At 50.2% G+C, this 15270-nt stretch overlaps 1 protein-coding gene across 1 annotated transcript in view; it reads left to right on the top strand.

The window, feature by feature from the left end:
* The window catches only part of LOC133349662 (ATP-dependent 6-phosphofructokinase, platelet type-like), a 67791-nt gene that overhangs the window by 33499 nt on the left and 19022 nt on the right, over nt 1–15270 (top strand). Inside the window, 7 exon segments of the mRNA XM_061563287.1 lie at nt 831–996; nt 5063–5107; nt 7105–7213; nt 11775–11870; nt 12633–12725; nt 13624–13749; nt 14296–14360. Coding sequence (XP_061419271.1) covers nt 831–996; nt 5063–5107; nt 7105–7213; nt 11775–11870; nt 12633–12725; nt 13624–13749; nt 14296–14360 — 700 coding nt within the window.

Genomic DNA, 15270 nt, shown 5'->3' with positions numbered 1-15270 from the left:
CTGTCTGCATCTCTCGCTTCTCACTACATCTGTGCCATCGGCATCTCTCTTCTCACTACATCTGTGCCATCTGCATCTCTCTTCCCACTACATCTGTGCCATCTGCATCTCTCGCTTCTCACTACATCTGTGCCATCTGCATCTCTCGCTTCTCACTACATCTGTGCCATCTGCGTCTCTTTCTTCTCACTACAGCTCTGTCCTTCATCCACATTTCTCTCGTCTCGCCACAGCTCATCTCACTACATCGCTATATCTCTCTTCTGTCATCTCACTTTGAGTTGATTGAAAGGGCCCCCCACCCAATAATAATTTCTGCGCCAGGCCCCCCGAATGGAGCAGCACCTCCTCTGGGGGTGGGAACCGCTTTCTTACCGAGGGTCGAATAGATGGCACGCCACACGTTAGTTGACACAAGGACTGTATACATCGACTGCTGCTCAGACATAGTTGAAAGACTAACGGTGGCTGAGCATACCTGATCAGAAACACTGTGCTGCCAGGTTGAAATGATCCCCCCTCTAGTACCCGATGAGCACAGCAATGACGATGATGACCAAAAAAAACATTTCTTGCTGTGGTTTTCCCACCTGATGATGATTGCTTGTGTTGCAATCGAAACGTCGCGATTTGTTTAATTTTAATTTATTTCTAACTACGCGACTTTACCGAGAGAACCAAAGAGTATGGATTCCTGCAGTCACGAAAGCTTCAAATAAAGAACGAACAAAGTTGACTGTGACGATGATGATAATGATGACGACGACGAGAACACAACCAACGCCGATGACAATCCTGACGAACGCGAACTGTCTCGTGCGCTGGACCAGGCAAAATCTCGGAGGAGGTGGCGGAGCGCTGCAGCCACCTTCACGTCGTGGGCCTCGTGGGCTCCATCGACAACGACTTCTGCGGCACGGACATGACCATCGGCGCCGACTCGGCGCTGCACCGCATTGTGGAGGTGGTGGACGCCATCATGACCACGGCCACCAGGTGTGACGGGGCCCCCAGCGGGCCGAAACGGCAGTTTCCGTCTCATTTTGGTTTTTGCGTTTGCTTTTTACTAAGCTAAGTTATTGTATTGTACAAGGTAAGGCCCACTGAGCTATGTAGCTCTTTTTCAGAAGAGACCTGGCTACCACAAATGATAGCTCAACAAAGTGGCTTGTCACGTGGACATTTATAGCAGCCAAATAATCGGAATGCACCTTGATTCTAAATGTGGAGGGAAAAACGGGAGGACCCAGAGAAAAATCGACGCGACCACAGGGAGCACATGCAAACTCCAAATATAGAGGCATCAGGGTCGGGATCGGACCCACGACCACCTGTATACCAGGCGAGAGAGTTCACAGCTCAGCACTGCAGTGTGTTGCTCCGGGAGCCCATGCTAGCCACACTCAGCCACTGGCAAATTTCACGGGTAAATCGCATGACTGTGACTCTGGTGGGACATTCAGGAGAATCAATTATATTTTGGAGAATGGAAAATTACTCACACTCAACTCGTACAAATAGCAGTACATTTGAATTAAGCCCAGGTTATTTCGGTGACTTCTTCGTCAAAATCCAGTGAGCGTGAACGTAGTTTCGTCCGATGTGACTGAGCGGTTTCAGCTCGGTTGGCCTGTTATATTATTATATTAATCATATTACGACCTGCTATATTATATTTATATTACGACCCGCTACACCACACGAGCCGCGTGAAACGTGGACATTTGAGCAGAAGCTGAAAAGTTCACACAGAAGCGTCGACACGCGCACGCTTCACATTGCGGCGAGAAACGGGGAGGATTAGAGGAGCATAGCGCAAGTTAGCAATGTCTCATCGACTTTTAACGACTATTCAGCCGGGCTTGGGCAGAACACGTTGCCACTACGAATGACGTTCCGGTGGTCGGGATTCACGACCGGGCGGCAGCAAAAGGAGGGGGAGATGGAGCGATAAAAATCAGCTCCAACATTGGAGCTCTATGGATTGTTGGCTCAAAAGACTGTAAGAGATGGTGCAGGCTTTGGGGAGGCCTCCATCCGGCAGTGGGTAAACCATGGCTGACGACGACACGTACAGGTGAGATCAGGGGTCGGCAACCAGCGGCTCCGGAGTTGCGTGTGGCTCTTTAAGGACTGCTGCTTCGTGACGCTGTTCATGAAGGGACCACCGTCTCGTGCTCGCGTGCATTGCGACTCTTTAAAGAGATTTTTGTTTTCACCGAATTAACACAAAGTTGTTTCTCCGTCGCAGCCAATACCGACGATGCAACCACACGCCCCGCATCACTTCCTTCCCTCTGTCAGATCTGACAACAGCCGCATAGTCCACACCAGACCTCTCAAGTCTGCCCCTACGCTATTTGAGAGAGGTCCTTTAAACTGTTGTCAGTGTTGCCCCAGAACTGTAAACTTCCTCTTGGCCTGCAAACTGCCACGGCAATGGACACTCACTTCGCAATGGGGTCGTCTCACAAGGAAGCGAAAGGGAGAAAAGAAAAATCTTGACCTTATACTGCAGGGAGAAGGAGAGGGGGGGGGGGGGTGATGGGGAGACCGGATGTACATGGAATTAAAACACAAAACCACTGTCGCGCCTGTAATTGGACCTATAAATGGGAACCAGACAGCGAAATATTTCGAGTGAAACCACCGCCAGTGGACGCGGCTAAAAGACACCGACCACGAGCGGCGTTTAACAAGAGGCTCGTGCCACGGCTGTTGGGCACGCAAAGACAAAGATCCCCCGTATAGCCTTTAACAGACTGTTGGGGCAAGAGCTGTTAGCGAGCACCTATGAAGGCCGGCGTGGAACACGATGGGGCGCGGGTGACCAGGCCAGAGGTCGCAACCGGGTACCCGATACCCGTACCCTACCCGATACCCGGCTACCCGTACTCGGCTGGGTACGGGTACCCATTTGCGACCCTGGTGCGGCCGGGTACGGGTACGGGTAAGGAATCAAAACCCGTTTGCGACCTCAGGACCAGGCTCAGTCGACCTAAGGGAGGGCCCAGGATGGGTTCAGATAACCGTCACTGGTGTTAGTGGTCGTGAGCGGGAATTGAACTGGGGTAGCAGGATTCTTAGATCAGCATGCTAACCACTTCGCCACCGCTCTCCACACCCACGCACAAAGACAAACATCTTCCGTATAGCCTTTTAACAGACTGTTGGGGCAAGTGCTTTTAGCGAGCACCTATGAAGGCCGGAATGGCATATGAGGGGGTGGGTGGCCAGCACCAAGCCCGGCCGCCTTTGTCTCCCCAGTGGTGATGTTTACACATCGCACCAGGTATTCATTTGAGGCTGAGTCGACCTAGGCAAGGCCCAGGACCGGTCCAGATAATCGCCACTGGTGTTGGCCGTGAGCGGGAATCGAACTCGGGCCACCGGGTTCACAGCGCAGCGCGCTCACCGCAACGCTACCGCACCCACGGACAGACGCGCGTGTGTGTGTGTGTGTGCGTGTCTGTGCGTGGGGCCACATGAAAGGCTGCTGCTGCTGAGAGAGTGCTGACGTGAGCAACCACTGTTGAGAATTCCTCCCCTTGTACGGCTCGGGTCATAAGTGGGCCCAAAGTAGTGTGAGGACAGTGAAATGGAAACATGAAAATGTTTCAGATAGACTTATCGGCAGACGTACAGAGAGACACGCATATAAGGTGATGCAGGTAGACAGAGAGAATTATAGAAAGATAGGGGGGGGGAAACAAATGCAGATAAATAGAAATTGATAGATATACAGATAGACATATTTCCGTTCTTTATATTCAGACGGGACAATTTTATTGGATTATTTTTCATCTAATGCGTGGGAGGAAACCGATATCCCCAGGAGAAACCCCACGCACTTATTCCAGCGTAATTGTGGAAAAAGACAACGATCATTTGATGCTGTCATCAGGTCCTTGGCTGGTTGATGTTGCAACTGAAGATGCCAAGCCTGAGAGTCACCAAATGATTCAAGCCCTCGCAACCCGATGAATTGTCACGATTTTGGCTCGCGAATCGATTTGTTGTTGCCATTGTGATGAATGCGGCATCTCTAGTGGCTGCAGGGGTGACGTGAACCCCTTGCATGCACAGTATTCCTTCGTTATTCACGAACTTGGGATCCGCGATTCGCATCTAGAACTCTGCACGACTGCATCGAGAGAGAGAGGGATAAAGTGATGAGAGAGAATGTGATGACATAAAATGATGAGATAAAGTGATATCTGATGGTAATGTGCATGTATCTAATAGCTTATTTATGTATTTTCGGTAAAATAAAAATATCATCAACATTTTTAATAGTTTATTTTTTAGAGGGCATGGGGAGACCTTCATCCAGCAGCGAAATTTTCCATTAGCGAGCATCTCCGGAACGTATCACCCGCAAATAACAAGGGAATACCATATTGCCATACATCGTATATATATAACCCACTAATTTCCTAACGACCTTCTTACATTTGCCTCAACGGGTGATCGAATGTTGAGAAAGCGATGGCTCCATCACGACAGCAGGAGAGAGTTTAAAGGGTCCAATCATCATAACGATAATAAGTGCACGGAGACTTGCGGAGTGGTGGGTGAACGCAACGTGGGTGGGACGACACAGGGGCGCAGGAAGTTGCGAGTGAAGTCCATGGGAACAGTTGCTGCGTCGGCAAGCAAACAAAAGAGTGACATGCAGGATCTGTGAAAAGTTCAGATATGCGAACATCTACAGAAAATTACAGCGACACCTTTGCTCAAACAAAGTTGCCGGACAGAAAACAAAGCCCAAACCCGCTTTACACACGGTAGCAATAATCTACTGAACTTTGATGAGTAAGCAAATGTACGCAGGGTTAAAACGTGAGTGGGAAAAATAACCAGAGTGGGAGCGATAGCAGAGCGATACAGAGGTAACTAGCCGCAGGTTTGCAGTGAATTCGTGGGTGTTGCATCATGATTGTCAATCAACTCTCCTGCTTTAAGGAGCCAGCGAGGTCGGAGGAGGTTGCTCCACACCCCAGATATGATGACAGCAGCTTCTGACGCGGAAGTCTAACCTTGGACGTGTGCTTTGTTGCAGCCACCAGCGGACGTTTGTACTGGAGGTGATGGGGAGGCACTGTGGGTGAGTCTCCTTGCAGGGCCCTCTCAATTACCTCCTATTAGCACGGTTGGCTATGTATGGTGTCAAACAAGTTCAACATACATGCATACATGCAACAAACCGCCGTCTCATGCAGGGATTCATTTCAGCCGGGGTCTGTCCGGGGTCGACTACCCAAAACATACTTGTTGCACCTGGCACAACCACATCCAGAGTACCTCTCGCTACGGCTCTGGCTACTAGAAGTCGCTCGCTGCCTACTCCGTCCACTCGACCAGCGCACCAGAAATTAATCGGTGAGAAAATCAAGCCCAGGTCACAGCTGTCACATTTGATTGATGGGGCATACAGCCAGCACTGCCGAATGCAATTAACATCACAGTTAATTACATTGCCATCCGTCGTGACGTCTAATCACTTGATATACACACAGTGTTTGGCTCACCGCGCCATGAACCCACGACCCGAGTTCAATTCCCAGTGACCATCGGTGGCGAGTGATATCACAACTGGTGCTGGACCACCACCTCTGCTATTCTTCACCAACCTGAAGTATGGATGTATGACCATATAACCTCCCATGACTGACCTAGCATGGGGAGGTCTTCATCCAGCAATGGATTGAAGGAAGGGTTGTAAACCATTATCTTAAAATAATAATAATATAAAATGTAAATGTCATGCTATTTGAATTAAAAAGAACCACACTTTTTTGAGAGACCACATTTCAAATGTCATCGCCCAAATACAAGCCTCTCTCCTCCCTCGCTGTTTTGAGTAAAAGTCATTACGGTAAATGTTAACCATTAAATATGTATCAGTTGTTAGGCAGAGTTTGTGAAAGCCAGTGGTGGAGAAGTATTTTTGGGTCCCTAAATGTAATCTTTTTTAATCTTCTCCATGATCCGTGTGTTTATAGTCATGTTTTTTTAATTACAGTCGTGCTGTTCACTGCCGCGGCTTTGCATTACTCATATCTATTTCGCGGTGTTTATTTTCTCTAAATTAATCCGATCGATTTATATAAATGATGAGAAACTCATGGGGACTGAGAGAATGGGAATGTGTGATGGGTAAGACGGCGACACATTCTCACTCTTGTATCCTAGTGCCAGTCTCAGAGTCTCCAACGAGCAATGTGGCAGTGATTCTCCCAGAGAGAAATTTCGATGTTTAATTTCACCGTTAATTTTGCACTGCTGCTGCCGATTATGATGTTCATCGTTGTGTGTTTACTCTGTACATTCCTATTCATTTTATCCATCCTGCTTTCATGCGACTGAGTTTCAGTTTCTTGAGATAGTTTTTCTTGTGATGATTGAACAATGTACTTATTTTTACTCCCTTGAAAAAGAAACCCTTCAATGTTTAACAACAACAAAAAAGTTCAGCCCTTTATCAATCCACTACTGGATGAAGGCTTGAGCATGCCACGTTGGTCGTTGTTTGACAGTACTTCACCACACTGGTCAATGCAGGTTGATGCAACGAGGACCAGGAGTGATTCAATTATCATTTGCAGTTACCGGTTATCCGCGTCGCCGTGTCACAGTGAGCGTTCCCGTGACATCATTCGCAAGCATCAGAACGTGTTTTATTATCAAATTATTTATTTATACTGGAAGAATCCGATGAGCTATGAAGCTCTGTTTCACAGTCGTCCAGTAGGGGCGGGTAAGAACGTCACAACCACCAATACAACAATTTGATAGCCGGTCATTGTTTAAAGGCGTCATGGTCCAAATTTGCCAAATAAAAAAAATTCACATCGCTATTGATTTAATTTGCAAACACAGCAATCGAGCTCCCTACTGCTAAAACCTACCAGGACACTCCATCCACACCCACTCCCTCCCACAAAAAACGATCCTGAGACTTGGTAAGTCTTTCCAGTGTAAACATGCGGAGTGAATAAAAATACAAATCCACGAGCACGTTTGATAACGATGAACTGCACTGTGTGTGAGAGAGAGACGACCTCTGCTGTTGCGTGTCCACTCTGGCTGTGCGGTCCGCAGCTACCTGGCTCTGGTGAGCGCTCTGACATGCGGTGCGGACTGGGTCTTCATCCCCGAAAGCCCCCCGCAGGACGGATGGGAGGACCGCATGTGCGACAAACTCAGTGCGGTAAGGGCAGCGCCCATGTGTATATACACACGTGTGTATGTGTACATACACGTGTACATGCAAATGTGCATGCATGTGTACATACATGTGTACATGCAAATGTACATGCATGTGTACATACATGTGTACATGCAAATGTGCATGCATGTGTACATACATGTGTACATGCAAATGTGTATGCATGTGTACATACATGTGTACATGCAAATGTGCATACATGTCTACGTACATGTGTATATGCAAATGAACATACATGTCTATATAGATGTGTACATGCAAGTGTACATGCATACGTACATGTGTACATATGTAAATACATGTGTACGTACATGTGTGCATGCAAATGTACATACATGTGTACGTAGATGTGTACATACGTAAATACATGTACACATGTATGTACGTACATACATGTGTACATCCATGTATGTACGTACATACATGTGTACATGCATGTATGTATGTTTTTTCTGAAAGACTTTGCTGTTTTTTCCTGGGTTTTTCTGTTGCGTGCAGTCACTTTAAGATGTTTCTTGTTCATGTTCTTGTTTGTTGCGGTTGCACCCGAGTCAATAGCTGCATGGCTCACAGGGTTTTACCTAATACATGAAACTGAAATGAAAAAACTGAAACATACATGTGTACATACACGTGTACATACATACTTGCATGTGTATATACATGCATGTGTATATACACATGCATGTGTACATGCATGTACTGTATGTGGGGAGCAGTCACACAGTGGCTAGCGCACCGGGTTCCAAATCCGACGAGCAGAGTTTGAATCCCACTCACGGCCAACACCGGTGACGGTTATCTGAACCGGTCCGTGAGGTGCCGTGCTGGAGCATGGCACCTCACGGCTCGTTGGGGATGATGCCTGGCGGTCGCGACTCGCCACCGAGTGGCAGCAAGGCGGTGAAATCCGCTCGTGCGCAGGCGACGCGCGATGTGAATCGTCACTTCGCTGTGCCGCTAGCGATCATGGCCAATCGACGATGATGATGCAGCAGCGGAGTGATCATGGTCGATCGACGATGACGCAGCAGCGGAGTGATCATGGTCGATCGACGATGACGCGGTAGTGGAGTGATCATGATCGACGACGGTGACGCAGCAGCGGAGTGATCATGGTCGATCGACGATGACGCAGCAGCGGAGTGATCATGGTCGATCGACGATGACGCGGTAGTGGAGTGATCATGATCGACGACGGTGACGCAGCAGCGGAGTGATCGTGGTCGATCGACGATGACGCGGTAGTGGAGTGATCATGATCGACGACGGTGACGCAGCAGCGGAGTGATCATGGTCGATCGACGATGACGCGGTAGCGGAGTGATCATGATCGACGACGGTGACGCAGCAGCGGAGTGATCATGGCCGATTGACGATGACGCAGCAGCGGAGTGATCATGGTCGATCGACGATGACACGCGATGCTCGTCCGTGGGCGATTGAAATGCACGAGCTGTAGCCGGCCGTCCGTGTCAGTCCTCCGTAAGAGTCGGCGCGCTGCCTCAAATGACCCCAGCCGCGACACTTTACACCCTCTGCCTCTGGCATTAAGACCGCAGCTGTCAGTCAGGCCCCTCCACCTACAAGCAGCAGGGAAGATCCCCAGGCCTGGTTACAGCGCCTCTGGGATAGGCGGCGGGGGGTGTGGTGGGGGGGGGCAGTCGAGCCGTTGTGTGGGGGCGGGGCACCATAACAATGATTCACTTCAAAAGATACATTCAGGTGGGGTGGGCAAAGGGGGTTATTTGGTGGTTTTTGGGGCCAACCTCAGCAGCAGACTAATTGCACCTGGCCCTGGGTGACGCTGGGATACGATGCGGCCTGCACGAGGCATCTCTTCCTCCCTCCCTCTCTCCCCCACCACCACCAACCACCATCCAGCCCCTCCCCCACCTGCTGAAGGCTCAGGTCACCATCTCCTTTAAAATGTTTCATTGTCAAGTCAACAAGTGTTCGTGCAATCCTGAACACCGTTTGCAATGATGACAGTGATGATGATGATGATAATAATTTGACAATCCGGCATGCCGAGAACATCTACAGTGCGATGATGACCCTAATCATAGTTGCTCGTTTTATTTTGCGTTTGGCATTTTATTGGAGTTTGTTTTACATTGTGTCGTGCAAGCGAAGGAGGGGGGGGGGGGATGACCCTATGATGCGTTCTCAAACTATGACCCTTGACGGCAAGTTCCTTGATTGTGATTGGTCCGATGGCGTCTAAGCAGTTGGCATAGCATATTAGCATAGCGTATTGCGAATAACGAGGGAATACGGTATTAACAAAGCAATTCATCTTGCACGCTTTGTAATTTACCAACTGCAAGTGACAAGATCCCTGCATAACGAGCGCTCTCCTTGTGGCTATCCCACACCGCGCCATTGGGCATCGGTGGGGTTGTGCATTAAACCCACGGGGTCACCGCGATCACACCGCGTTTAAAGGTCATCTATTACCGCTGAATCAGGACGCGGCGGTGCCGCGGTCGAGCACGTGCATTGCATTCGCAAGGTCGTGAGTTCAATTCTCGATTGGTGCTTGAGGGGGTGGACCCAGACAATCATCCCGATGGGGCCATTAAAAGAGGTCCCGCTTTGTGTTGAAATGGTAACGGTGGTTGAGCTATGGAAAGGCTCGCCCCCACATTTGAAAAAAAATGTAATTTCCGAGGCTGGTTCAAGGCTGTAAAGAACAGCGCCACCCACTGCTCAAGTGAACGGGAAACCACGTTCGACTCATTTGGTTATCGCTCAGCGTGCGACACATTCACGCTAAATGCAGCCGAAATCTCGTGAGATCTCAGAAAGCTAAGTAGATGTGAGCCTGGTTTGTTCGCGGATGGGTGGCAGTCAGGGCTTGCCAGGTATTGTAGGTGTTGGGTGGCCAGGAGATGGTAATTGCTTAGTGTCACCCTCTGCTATGTGTGGTGGGGTTTTTTTCCGGGTACTCAAGTTTCCTGGCACATGAAGCCAAACTTTGTTCAATAAAATTGGCCAAACATCCAAAATGTAGCAGGACTAACTTTCTGTAAATTAGGCCCAAGACTATTTTACAGAAGGTAGTCTAAGCGAAGCTTTTCCTGGGTAGATTATTGCCATTATTTCTTGTTAAAATGTTCGGTCGGACTTTCAAATGTCAGTGCCATTACAAGCAAATACCACAGATCTAATGTGGGCACATAGAGCAAATTCTCGCTGGCAAGTGCAAAGTTACCGTATTTTTTTATTGTTCCGAGGCGAAAGCGCATTAACGAAAACACTTTGGCTCACGGCCGCGTCGAGCACTTGATCGCGGGATTACAAACGGTATATAAAGGGGGGCCATTAGGGAAGCACTTAGGCACACGTTGATAGGCAAGGGCATAGGACGTATTGCATGCGAGCGCGATACACAATGCATTATCGTCCGTAAGTGCCGGATTATTTTCGGGCCAATGGGAAAAAGAAAAAAAAAGTCCCCGCCAGCGGAATTTTCCACTCGCGCGCAATGCGACCGAGTTCGCAATCAATGACTCTTAATAACTCCCTCGTACTTTCGCGATGCTGTATTCAGAATTGCAGCCGAATCGAAAAACTGCACACATCGGGGGACCTGCAAAAAACGTAAACTTGTAACATTCAAAATAATAAACAGTGGCAGCATGAGCGGTTGAATGAGGAATTTTTCACAGCGTGTTAATGTAGCGGGTTTTTTTAGCCAGTGGTCACGTGGCTTACCGCTGGGACGAAGCTGCCTTGTGCCATCATCTCAGCCCGTTGATGATATCTATTGAGACCGATTGTCAGAATTGTTATTCATTATTCTAATGTACGCGAATGGAAAAGTAACAAGCCCATCGTTTGCAACCGTTTGTAAATCCACCGCTGCATTTCCCCACGTAGAATATTGTCCGTCATTCTTACGGAGTGGCGGCACGGTGAATGTCCCACTGCGTTATGAACCCGGTTGACCTTCTGAGTTCGGTTCCTGGCCACGGCTTACACCAGTGGACGAATAATATCTGAACCAGTCCCGAGTTCCACCCCCCCCCCCCCTTCACCAACCCCTTACTGACCAGCTCGGTGAAGTTGAGGTCAAAAATCCCCATGATGGGCATGGAGCGGGGAAGCCTTCGTCCAGCGGTGGATTGACAAAGGGCGATCCAGTGAAGCAAATGAACACATCACGATGGCAAAAACGTGTGGCTCTCCACACTGGTTCTGCTAACAACTACGAGCAGTGGAACGAAAGTTAACCAATGGGTCCCCGCACTTGCTCCATTAGCCGCATTGGCCGCATTAACGAACCGCAGTCACACGGCGAGGCTTGCCACGTGCGGCGTGCAACAAACGGGGTCATCTCATGGGTATGAAGAATAATTCACACGACCGGTGCATTATTGTAACCGTCATTACTGACAACGACGGGGACCTTTAACATGCCGGGATGACTTACAGATTTCGCGGGCCAGCAGCTGCCCCGACAAGAGCACGACGCTGGGAGGACCAGCGCCCGCGTGGCAACCCGCGTACCCCCCCAACTGCGGCAATGTCATTTCAGACGCGGGTGCACAGGAAGAGGCTGAACATGATCATCGTCGCCGAGGGGGCCATCGACGCGCACAACCAGCCCATCACGTCGGAGTTGCTCAAAAACGTGCGCCACCCACCACCCCCCTCACCCCCCCCCACCCCACCCTAGACCCCCCTCCCCGCCCCCCACTCCCCCCAGCTCCTCATCGACCAGAACTCCTCGCACGCTCACCTGTACCCGGGCATTATTTACAGCCGGGGCCTACCTGCCGGGTCATCACACGTGGAAAATATCTCCGCACTCGGCACGCCGCATCCTGTATTGCGCCTCGTCAAGGCCGTGGCGGCTGATCACGGGCCGCCCCGTCCAGTCTACCAGCGACCCGGGAGGCAATCGGCGAGAGAGACCCGGCTCAGTGGCATGTGGCTGAAACCCAGAAGAAGCTCATTGTCACCGGCCCAGTGCTTTGACCCCTAGGGGTTGCCCGGCCACCTCTCAGTTTGAAAAGGCCAAGATGAGATAGTTGCAGACACACCGAGGGCGGGCAGAGGAGAAGGAGTGACCTCCGTTCAAAGCGTAGGCTTGCGATGCAGAACACGTAGAATATACAGGTCTGACGGTGTGGCAGGTGAGAGTCGAGACATTTCTTGCGTCGAGCAGGGTCAAAAGTTGTGCGACTGGGCGGATGAGTGGGTTATGCATCGCCAAAAAGGTAGAAAGAGGCCCCTTGGAGGTTCTCGAACATAACAAGGGCGTCAGTAACCAATAGAAAAGTTAAATCTGCTAGGCGCAGCGTGTGCAAATCCCCCCCCCCCCCCCCGCGGATTTACGTGCGAGCTCTCGCCATGCGGCTTGTTGCCTTCCCCCTGTGCCCCGTCGGCGCAGCTCATCGTCAAGCGCCTGGGCTTCGACACCCGGGTCACGGTGCTGGGGCACGTGCAGCGCGGAGGGACGCCGTCCGCCTTCGACCGCATCCTGGTGCGTCGACCGTGTGCATCGCGCGCCATGAAGAAGGCCCATTGCCCGAAACGTCACCCGATTATATATCTTTAAAAATATATATATTTTTGAGGCCACATACACACACGGTTTTATTTGAGAAATACGCTCGGATTGTGAGTAGCTGTTCGTTATCTCATTTTATATTTATAGAGTGCCTCAGTTCAAGGCGCTTCACACGGTTTCAAAGCGGTAGCAAAAACCACAATATAGATATTCTTTGGGTCTTTCGGTAAAGTCACGTAGATAGGCTCAAAGAAAATAACAAAAAAAAACCACGACGTTTCGATCGCAACACAAGCGTTCGTTATTCCTGATGACGACCGCAACAGAGGGCGACGTGGGGGTCACGGCAGGGCAGGGGAGGGACGGGACAGAGTGGAGGGGCGTCGAGGGCAGGTGAAGAGGAAAGGGAAAGGGGCAATGGAGACTCGTTGAGCTCGGCGAGAAACGGTGCCGCCCCCGTGATGCGTGGATCAAACCGGTGTATGGTGTACGGGTGCTTTTTTCTGGAAGATTTTTTTGCTGTTTTTTCCTGCATTTTTCTGTTTGCGCATAGTCACTTTGAGATGTTTTCTTGTTCATGTTTTAGTTTTTTGTTTGTTGCGGTTGCACCCTATTCAAGAGCCGAATGGCTCACAGAGCTCTACCAAATAAATTAAATTAAATGGAAACAAATCAGCCGAGACGTCGGCGTGCGGCAGCAAGGGCGGCTGACGCGAACGCTGCCACGGTAGGCGACGCATTATAGCCGCGCGCCGGTCCTCGCGCTGGCTGTGCGCACCGATCAAGCGATGCGCTCGGGGTGGTTTAGACGCCGCTGTAGAACAACAACGAACCACGTGGCCTTGTGCTCATTGTGCTCGTTGTGCTGCAGGCGAGCCGCATGGGCTTTGAGGCCGTGCTGGCGCTGCTGGAGGCCACGCCGGAGACTCCGGCGTACGTGGTCGCGCTCACCGGCAACCAGATCGTGCGCAACTCCCTCATGCAGTGCGTGCAGCAGGTGAGACGGGCACCGGGCTCGCCGTCGTCGTCATCGGCCATCATCTATCCACTGCTGGAGGAAGGTCTCCGCAAACCGTGGCCACCACCGTCGCAGTATCATGGTTAACGCCCGTTGGCGTAAATCCAAATTGTAAATGTTGTGTGGATTTACTCTCCAACACACCGGTGGGCTGAAGTAGTCACTAATTGGCGTTTTGTTTACGTGACGAATCCTTCCTGATTGGCTGTGTCGGGTGGTGGAGGGTTTACGACACATTCGTACTGAAGCGATCTAACCCTGAAACCTCGATTACGAATCACCTTCATCTGTCCGGGTCAGCAACCCAGAACATATTTCTACACCCGGCACACCGTATCCAGTATACCTCGAGTTACAACTGCGTCTGCGAGCCGCCGCGTGCCGCCTACTCCAATCCACCAGCGACCTGGAGAGTATTCAGTGAGACGCTGAGCCCTGGCGACGGGTGCGTGTGTTTGTGGCCAGCGTCCGAGTGATCCGCTCACGCTCTGCTGCGTTGAACGCCATCGTGCACCGTGTGCGCAGACCCAGGCGGTGCAGAAGGCGATGGACGAGGGGCGATTCGAGGACGCCGTGAGACTCCGCGGAAAGTAAGACTCCGACCTCGTTAATTGCCACGTGCATTTCATCATCGTCATGACCGTTTGATGTTTTTTTACAAGTGTCGGGGTTACACACGGTCGATGCTTGGGGCGGAGCAGCGGTGCAGTGGTTAGCGCACTTCGCTCTGAACCCGGGGACCAGAGTTAAATCCCAGCCATGGCCAACATCAACGGCGAATGATGCCAGACCCAATCCCGCCCCGTCAAACCAGCCTCGCTTCACCAACGTGGCGAGGCCCCTTGGCAGTATTGTTCAACTGACACTGCGAGTGAGACGCTTATCCTGGTTGTGTTGAATTACACTGGTTAACACACTTTTTCTGGCATAAGGTATTCCAACGGTTTTAAGGTAATTTTGGGGTGCTGATTCTAAATCTGGCATCAGTTTTTGTCTATCACACCAGGTTTTTGAGATATCAAATATTGCATTTTCAATAAAAACTGCAGAAGAATAATATTAAATAAATGTGGATATCTACATAAAATGATATTATAAGCACACTATCCTAAAAATACAGCACCATATTTTAACACTAAAGCAGTCACTGACTCGCAACAACTTGCAATCATAAGTGACAGAGTTAATTTCGGGTAACATCAATGAAAATGGGGTATGCCGATAGCATAAAAATGAGATGTGATAGAGCAAATCTGAGATCAGATTGGAATCGGCACCCTGAAATTAGTCTAAAACAGCTGCAAAAGTCCAGGCCAAAAAAAAATGTTTTTTTTTTGTTGACCAGTGTTATCTTCGTACAATGTGGGTCGGTGAAGCTGGATTCGGATAGCACTCGCCACCAACGTGAGCCAGGGCCAGGAATTAAACTCAGGTCAATGGGTTCAGAGCACGGCGTACCAACCATTGTGCCACGGGCGAGCCCATCACTATCACATTCCA

Source organism: Lethenteron reissneri, chromosome 31, assembly GCF_015708825.2.
Source record: "Lethenteron reissneri isolate LAM-NWPU_2019-01 chromosome 31, ASM1570882v1, whole genome shotgun sequence".
NCBI classification, from domain to species: domain Eukaryota; kingdom Metazoa; phylum Chordata; class Hyperoartia; order Petromyzontiformes; family Petromyzontidae; genus Lethenteron; species Lethenteron reissneri.
This window is presented reverse-complemented; position numbering and strand designations above follow the sequence as displayed.